Source organism: Micropterus dolomieu, linkage group LG10 (assembly GCF_021292245.1).
Source record: "Micropterus dolomieu isolate WLL.071019.BEF.003 ecotype Adirondacks linkage group LG10, ASM2129224v1, whole genome shotgun sequence".
Lineage (NCBI taxonomy): Eukaryota > Metazoa > Chordata > Actinopteri > Centrarchiformes > Centrarchidae > Micropterus > Micropterus dolomieu.
Genome location: NC_060159.1, coordinates 27,628,557 through 27,637,640, shown reverse-complemented (window position 1 = coordinate 27,637,640; position 9,084 = coordinate 27,628,557). Strand labels below are relative to the sequence as shown.

The 9,084-nt window shown below is 40.5% G+C and overlaps 1 protein-coding gene across 7 annotated transcripts in view; it reads right to left on the bottom strand.

Moving 5' to 3' along the window:
* Window positions 1-185: 185 nt before the first annotated feature.
* adgrg6 (adhesion G protein-coupled receptor G6) overlaps window positions 186-9,084 on the bottom strand; it is a 116,384-nt gene continuing 107,485 nt past the window's right edge. For 6 of the 7 annotated variants that reach the window (XM_046061038.1, XM_046061040.1, XM_046061039.1 and 3 more), the window contains one exon: window positions 186-1,212. In XM_046061038.1, coding sequence (XP_045916994.1) covers window positions 1,001-1,212 — 212 coding nt within the window. In that variant the 3' untranslated portion in view covers window positions 186-1,000. The remainder of the gene's footprint in view (window positions 1,213-9,084) is intronic. The other variant, XM_046061041.1, reaches the window with a different exon arrangement.

Below are 9,084 nucleotides of genomic sequence, written 5' to 3'. Positions count from 1 at the left end.
GGGGGGGGGGAGAGAGAGAGGGAGCTTTTCCCATCTTAAATAGTAAAAAAAAACAACAAAAACAAATAACGGCAATCACTACGTAGCGCTCAGAGCTGATAATGTGGTGGGCCGCCACAAATAAATGAATTTATGGGAAACTACTGGCAATTACGTAATTAACGGTGCTGAAATAATGATCAGAGTAGTGTCCAAAAGTGTTTATTATCACTATATAGTCCTCCCTACTCCCGACGTAGTGAGTAGTGAATGAGTGGTGATTTCGGACCGACGGGTCTAGAATTCTGGTCAGCAACAATAATGCTGGACGTGCTTTGAAAAAGGACTTTTAGAACCCTCTTCTGTGGCTGAAGTTGGGAAAGAATTCTAGAATTTTGGGCAGAAACAAAAGGTTCTACACTGTTGAGGCTGTCAGAGAGTTCTAGAAATTAAAAGTAATTCCAGAACAGGGAATGTTCTACAATGTTGGGCAGCAGTTCCAGAAACAAAAGCAAAGCCTTAAATAACATTGTGGACAGTTCCAGAACAACGAGGCAGGTTCCATTGTTTCCCTTCATTTAGGAACCTTCGACAGTAGCCTCTTCTGTTCCTGAAGAACAATTCAGGCAGTTCCAAAAGACTTGGAGGGAGGATCCAAAGTGCTTTGAGCAGTTCCAAAACACGCATGATTCTAGAATGCTGGGCAGAAACAAAAGGTTCTACACTGTTGAGGCTGTCAGAGAGTTCTAGAAATTAAAAGTAAATATAGAACAGGAAAGGTTCTACAATGTTGGGCAGCAGTTTAAGGACAGAAGTGACGCCTTAAATCACAGCAGTTCCAGAACAACAGGCCGGGTTCCATTGTTTCCCTTCATAGTGGAACCTTTAGCCGTATCATTCTCTGTCACTGAAGCGTCTGGGAGGATGATGTCAAAAGAAAATGTTCTAGAACAATTCAGGCAGTTCCAAAAGACAGGGGAAGCATCCAGAAGGTCTGCCCCAAAAACACTGAGGATCCCTTCTACAACCTGGTGCAGTTGGCAAAGCTCTCAGACATGATGATGTTCTTGTAGAAGTTGTCCGAGCGTGTGGAGCAGTAACCTTTCACCTTGTCGATCATCTGGCTGACAGGGAGCATGGAGGACGAGGAAGAGGAGGAGCTGGGCCCTTCCTCTGAGGAGGAAGGGCACGAGGAGACGCACTTGGGGCTGGGCTGGTTGGAGTAACCTTTATCTGCAAATGAAGACACACACAGGATTGTGACTTCAATATGCAATAATGAAATCATTTCATTTAGGCTTAGACCTCATGGTGCTGTCAAACGAACCATGTAGTATTAGTGTTACTACAAGTTTAATGGGTATTATTGCACTGTTCCAGTATTACAGCTTTAATTAAGGTGGTATGTTTTAAGATTAACACACAGGAGAGGAATTCATCATTATTTCACAGCAACAAAAACAACAAGGTTAAGTTTCCACAGCATAGTTTAAAATCTAAAGCAGGAAGATTAAAGTGAGTGAGGGCAAAATGTCCAAGACAAATAAAATACATTTTCCCACATTTACTATACGTGTATATGGATAGAGACGTGCGATAATATCTGATACCACCTGTTTACAAGTAAACAATCCACTCACACAGACCTGTATCTTAACTTTAACCATCGCTAAGATCAAAAGATCAGTGGCGAGGACCCAGAGCAGAACAGCTTATCAGCGAGGAGGAGGATAGAGAGAGGAAGGTGCTGAAGGTCTACGAGCCAAACAGACTCTGCTGCCTCAATAGGGAACGCCAGAAACATCCTAGAGATTCTCTTATGGAAAATACTCCGCAGAGTCTTCAAGTGACAGGGAGTCAACACTTACCACCAACCATTCAACACGAGGGGTGTTGACCAAAAATGATATCTGGATATTTTCTGGGATTTTGTCGATAACGATACTTAGACAGTATTTGGCTTCCTTCAAAAATGTGTTTGTAAAAGTCATGTGGGAGAAAGTGTGTGTGTGTGTGTGTGTGTGTGTGTGTGTGTGTGTGTGTGTGTGAACACTGGTGAACGGCAGCAGAGCAGAGAGCAGCAGGTCAGCAATAAACCCTCAGTTTAAAGCCTCCGACATACTTGCTTTTTAACAATGCGTAGGCGTAGAGAGGCGTCGGTAATGCAAACGGCATTCTTCACATACTTGCCTGCATACTTTGTGTGTACCTGGAGGATTAAACGTGAATCCACTAGCGGGCAGAGCAGGGCCGGATCATCCCTCGCTGACACCGAATTATCTTCCTTGACAACCTCTGAATTTGCACAATGTAAACAAACCAAACATAGCGACACTCGAGCAGGTCGTGATTTTAATGAGACATCATAACAAACTCCTTCTTCTTTTGAGTTTAACGGCGATTGGCAAACCAACTGCATCCCGCCACCACCTGGGCTGGTGTGTGGAATAGGGGTTTTCTGCTGACCTGCCCATCAGGTCAATATACTGCCCCCACGTTCATGTGCTGAATTGCATATTGCTGTGTTAATTTCTGGAGACGTGCAAAACCTACGCGCCAAAGGAATGCAGGATATGCGTGGCAGCCATCTTACGTACGCGAATGTGGTCCTATGGTCCAGGAGCTGAACAGGAATGGTTAACAATAGGATATAAGTTGTTGCTTACTAATATATTAATGGAAACAGGTCTTATTTATGTATTTAAAACTGAAGTTAAAACTATTTAAAAACACTGAAATCACCAGCGAAAGTGTTACCTACATTAAACAGTGCAAGTATGAGTAAACCATTTCATCTGTTACTATATTTGCCCTGAGTTCTGTTGTAGCTGTTATGTTAGTGGCTTTGATTTTGTCATCATCAGTGTAGGCGTGTTTGAACCGGGTTTCTGTGCTGGTACCTTGGCTGATTCAGGTCTGTTGTGGGCAGCTGACTCCTGAAGATTTTCATAGTCTTTATATTTCGTGCAGTCGTTAGTTTGTGGTCTTTAACGGCAACTGATTGTTGACATAGTTTGCAGATTGACGTCCTTTGATCAGCATCCACAAGCCAAACCATGTCTAGCAATCTGATCTAACGACGTAGACTGCGAGGCTGGCGGTGTCAGTGTCTTTTTTCCTGGCGCTGTTTGGTCACTCGCTTTTAACTTCATGATTTTTTTAGCAGCTATTGTTTGTTTAAGTGTAACGCAGTGACAGTGCACAGATGAAGTGTTTTTTGCAAAATGAGTGACGCAGCGTACTCGATAATGTTGATACTATTGTAGATGATACATTTCACACACCCCTATTCAACACCATAAGATCTCTGCTGTAACAGACCTCAATAGCTATGCCATGTATTCTCCATGGGAGAAAAACAGGCTTAATGGGTGCTAAGCGGTTTTGCTGACCATCTGCACCGGGCTTTGATTCTATATTTCCTCATTTATGCCTAGTCACAGTGAAGTGTTAACCTCCAGACAATCTGGTCGTTGTCTGGTGTTTTTCTGTGTTGTTATTTTCTCTTACAAACAGGGTTGGTTGGTTTGGCGTTCTTCCTTCTCAGGGCCTTGCAATTATAAAAGGTTTCAGAGCCAACGGATAATACAACCAGGTCATTTCAAGCTTCACCACAGCGGCCTCATTTTTGTTAAGGTATATTTGTATTTAATTTCCCACTTGATCCCGAAATCCCCTTTCAAAATGTGTGCATAACCTTACGTTGAAAAGACAACTACACAGTAGTATGTTTGGATATCATTCTGTTGTAATGTTAATTGGATCTTGAAAGCTCTCAGCTATTCATTTCATGTGTTTAGCTAGAGATTTGTGCTGGTTAAACTTCAGAGAAAAGGATAGGAAGTGTAGGAAAGATGGGTTACACACGATTAATATGCAGTGTCTGAGGTACAAAGCTTCATAGTTGGCTACATTGTTCTGTTGATGCTGGCAATGAAAATATGAACACAAACACAACTACAGTGAAGGCTTATATTAGCTTTTACATTTTATTGTGCAAAGAAAAACCTGCTTTCAGACTAAGTGCTTTAAAAAGAAGCAGCCTCCGCATTCATTTCAATGAGACCACTGTGTTGGCACAATGGGAGTCGTCACATATATTAATTTGGCAGCTGTGAACTGAGCTCAGGTGTGCAACAATAATTTTGTCTACTTGTTGAGAATGTCATGCAAAATTTATAGTGATGTCATTTTAATCAAGTTTCTTTGATGCGATTTGGACCGACACTAGCAGCCTCTACTTTTATATCTTGGAAGTTTCTCATAGAAACTGAGCCAAAGCATTCATACAAAAAGTATAGCCTATAAGTTGGGCCAAATCAAGCACATACTGACTGTGCGCTAGTCCTCTGGTACCATCAAAATGTTGCTGTGAGCAGGCAGTGATTTAGCTTGCCTCTGAATCATGCTGTTCAGCCAAAGTCTTCCTTGGCACAGAAAGGAAGCTCAATCACTGCTCTTTGTCATTCCTGGTATCTGTGCCTGATTAAACAATAAAAGGAATGAAGTCGTTGTCTTGCTGAACATACAGCTACGATTCCCAGCCTCTCTTCCAAATGGTGTCCCTATGCAACATGAATCTACGGGGTCAAGGGATAGTTTGCTGCTGGCGTGGGCCACAGTCACGGCTCCCAGAACTTTTGCATTCTGGACATTCACTGTGCATTATAAAAGCACTGATTATGCCCCTGACTCCACACAGTAATGTGCAGCCGATCCTGTCCAGTAGTTTTGACTTTAAAAATGCCCTATTATGTCATACTGGGTTGTTTCTTTTAGTTCCTGTATCCCCCTCTGAAACCCAGACATTTTTTCCCCGCCATGTTCCCCTCAAATACACTCCAGAGTGCAGTTCAATGACCGAGGGGTGAGTTAGGGGTGAACCTGTGTCACAAGAAGGACCCCTGGAAACAACAGGTCAACCTCTGGTCACGAACAACACGTTTTGAAATGTAGGGATTCTCTGACCTCAAACATCTGGAAACTATACAACGAGAGACTGATGCTGGCGCTGAAACTCTCGAGACATTGTTGGCAGAGCTCAGAAAGATAGAAGAGAAAGAATCCTGCATTCAACACATGAGATATACAGATGCCGATCTGTCAATAATGTGTTGTCTGTTTCCACTGGAAACTATGATTTTTATTTTTATTGTTTCTTTGTGAAACGTTGAAACTGACTGTAGAATTATCACGTCCAAATTCCCGTAAAGTAACTTCTGTGAAGTTACACATCATATTCTGCGTCATGTTATTGTGTATCTACTTAAAACACCAGGAGTTGTGCAACATCGTTTCAAAATTTCAACACGTGTATCATGAAAAAGATTGTGACGATTTGATGATGAAGAATTTTAAATCTCCTGAGAGAGCTGTTAAACTTTTCCCCAGGAACCTTAGATGTCCCATGGCCTTTGCAGGACTCAGGAGGTCACCTACTGAAAAGCTGATTGGTAATTTCTTGTTTTACGACAGGCCTGCAAGAACTCACACAGCATGAACAATGAGCCACCTAGGATAACGCCTAGGATAAACTAGAACTGATTTCTCAACCTTAAATAGGTCTGAGGATACCTGATATTATGTATTTGCATTTTGTAGTTTTAAGTCAAGATTCTGGAACAGACAACAGACCTCTGCCCGAGGATCTGGACTACGGCATAAGACATAAGCAAGAATATCTTAGAGAGTGTAGAAAGCATTCTAACTTTTAATATATGGTATGGACACTTGGGGGGGAAGGACAAAAACAGATTGTGCAGAATTAAAAATTTGGCTGTAGAGATTATTGGGAAGGAGCAGAAACAATTGGGATGTATATATAAAACGCAGGTGAAACAAAAAGCTGGACAAATTGCATCTGATTCTGTACACCCTATGTTTAATGAATTTATTAAATTGCCCTCTGGAAGGCGCTATAGAGCAGCTGCAGCAACTAAGAACATTTACAAAAAGTCTTTCATACTAAATGCAATAATCTTTCTAAATTCATAATGTCTGTACACTGCAATGCTATCCGTTATGGTCTCTACTGTGTATGTTGTGTTATTTATTGTGTTTTGATTTTGATTTTTAAGGATGTGGTTTTTAATCAGCCTGTGAAGCCAAAGACACATTTCCACATTTGTGGACAATGAAGACATTTCATTTGGTTTAGCTAAAAGGTCAAAGATATAACAGGGCGAGAGGCCATAGTATACGGGTAGAAACACAAGACATTGTGGTGTAACACTGAGTGCACACAGTTCCACTCCACAGTGAAGCAGCAGGGTCCACACAGGGTCTGATCCTTAAACGATCACACGCAAAGTGTAAATCAAACAACTTTGAAAGAGTTGCCGGGCGTCACATCTCTCCTCTTACTGGGAGGACGATTCATCCCCGTCCACAGATTAAGAGAATTCTAACGAAAATGGATGGAGGAATTTAAACTGATTGTCCAACTACTGAATGTGTGCAAGTCTCTTTGTGACAAAGACAGTGGTCGGTCTGTAATGCTTGGAGGCAAATCAGGGCAGTTTCCTGATGTTCTCATCTGGAATCTGTTTTACAGTTTGTCAGTTTAACAGTCTGGACCATGTCTCCGCTCATTACCCACCACCTCACTCTACACCAAACCTAACACGCACACAAAGAGGACTCTGCTGCACCCCAGGCTCCCCAGGACCACTGCCACAAACTGAATACTATGCACATCACGGTCATGCACTACAGTACATATCTCACATTAGGCACAACTGTTCACTCAGTTCAACGGTTCACGCAGTTAGAGCACTCCCACACTACTCTTATTAATGCTGTTACTATTTATATAGTATGGATGAATAATGTACAAGTACTTCAAGGTTGCACTACGCACTTTATAATGCTCCAGTCACGCCGTGCTCACTCTGCCTTTCAGTAATGGATCTGCTCTTTCTGACAGTCACTGTGTTGTACTGCATGGTGTCTTCTCTTGGAAGTTGAATTATTGTGATCTTGTTTTTAGTACCTTGGACCGAGAGAAACGGCATTTTGTTCATTTGGATGAATGACAATAAACAAACTTGAACTTGAGTCTGAATACAGTGGAGGTTTCCTATCGGTCAGATCTGTCTGGAAATGCATTCAACACATGAGATATACAGATGCCGATCAGTCATTAATGTGTTTTCTGTTTCCACTGGAAACTATGATTTTGGTCAACTTTGTGAAACGTTGGAACTGACTGTGGGATTATCACATACAAATTCCTGTATCCTGTGTCCAACAGAAGAGATTCTGGAGGACCTAATTGATTTTGCTGAGCAAGTAAACACAAAATCACAAAGTGGAGAAGCAGCCAAGCCATTTAAATTTCGGACTAAACACAAATTAGAAAATAATGTAAAATTGTCAAAGCTAAGCAAATTATATTTCTGAAGAATCCTGCAATGATGAAATGGATTTTCTGTCCAAGATTTTAAAAGTTTCTTTGTACAAGGACTCAAGAGGTTTAATAGTGGTTTCGCCAGCCTGCCCACACATATGTGAAAGGATCATGCTATGCATAAATACCCTAGCTGCATCAAATGATAGACAGCTTCTAATATGTCTAAATTTTATTAAATTGTACTTAATGGTTTTAACCATATTTTTAACATGTTTCTTAAAATACTGATTTGGATCCAAGGTCACACCAAGATATTTCAAATCAGTGACTATGTCAATCCTTTCACCATTAATAAAAATGTCAGTGGGAGTAGGTTGTGCCAAGGAATAAGACAAAAGGTATGTTTTGTCTTATTCACATTTAGACTATGAAATGATTGATCAAGCCACTGTGAGATCATTTTCAATGCACTTTCAATGTTCAATTAAGTTTGCCTAGGGGTGGATGATATGGCCAAAAATAAAAAAACACGATAAAAAGTTTCATATCTTTCGATATCAAATCTTTCTTTCTTTTGAGTTTAAAGGCTGATGTTTGCTACTGAGGGAAAGTTCAAGAAACCTGATGGTTAATTGTGGTTTAAACTCATCTCTATGGTCAACACTTGATGCCAAACAGTGGATGACTTCACTTCACATTCGCTTTTTTTCAGCCCTTTTCCCTCAACAAAATAACCATCTTAATAAAACATTGGTATGGTTCAAGTGAATAAAATCAAACATTTATTGAATATTTATTGAACATTTGTTATATTGTTACTGAACAAAATTATATTGCGATAATTATTGTAATTGTTTTATTGTCCAGCCCTAAGTTGGCCACTGCCAGTTCAGCTGTTTTTGCATGTGTGTATACAACAGTGTCATCTGCATACATTTGCAGGTCTACATCCTGACACTGTTCGGGAAGGTCATTAATATATAAAATAAACAAAAACAGACCTAGCACTGACCCTCGTGTGACAGTGCATCACAAACTTTAACACATTGCATCCTGTTAGATAAATATGAAAGCGTTCTAGATAAAAAATTAAATCTGGAGAGCCCTGATATTAACACATCATGATCAACAGTATCAAATGCTTTACTTAGATCTAAAAATACAGCATGTACTACTCCTCCTTCGTTGAGCCTTGATTTAATTTGCTCTATCAAAACCAAGGTAGCAGTTTCAGTAGAATGATTTATTCTAAAGCCAAACTGCATACAAAAAAACCCCAAACGTGCTTGTATTTAGAAACAATGTTAGTTGCTCAATTACAACTTTCTCTGCAATTTTGGAAAGTACTGGCAGTAACCTATAGGTCTGTAGTTCCTGGCATTATGGCAGTCTCCAGATATAAACAGGTGTAACAATGGCAAATTTCCAGTCATCAGGAAAGACACAATGTCTGAAAGACAAGTTTATCAAATGGGTGATAGGGGGAGTTAAAATATCTTTGCAAGATTTAACAAACACGGTATCGAAAGACCTGCTAAACTTTTCCCCAGGAACCTCAGATGACCTTTGCAGGACTCAGGAGGTCACTTATTGAAAAGCTGATTGATAATTTCTTGTTTTATTACAGGCCTGCAAGAACTCACACAGCATGAACATTGAGGAATGAGAGCCACCTCTGACAACCTAAACCAGTTTAATAAATTACAACTTGCCGAGCCTGATAAAGAATAGGATAAAGAACACCACATTAGCTC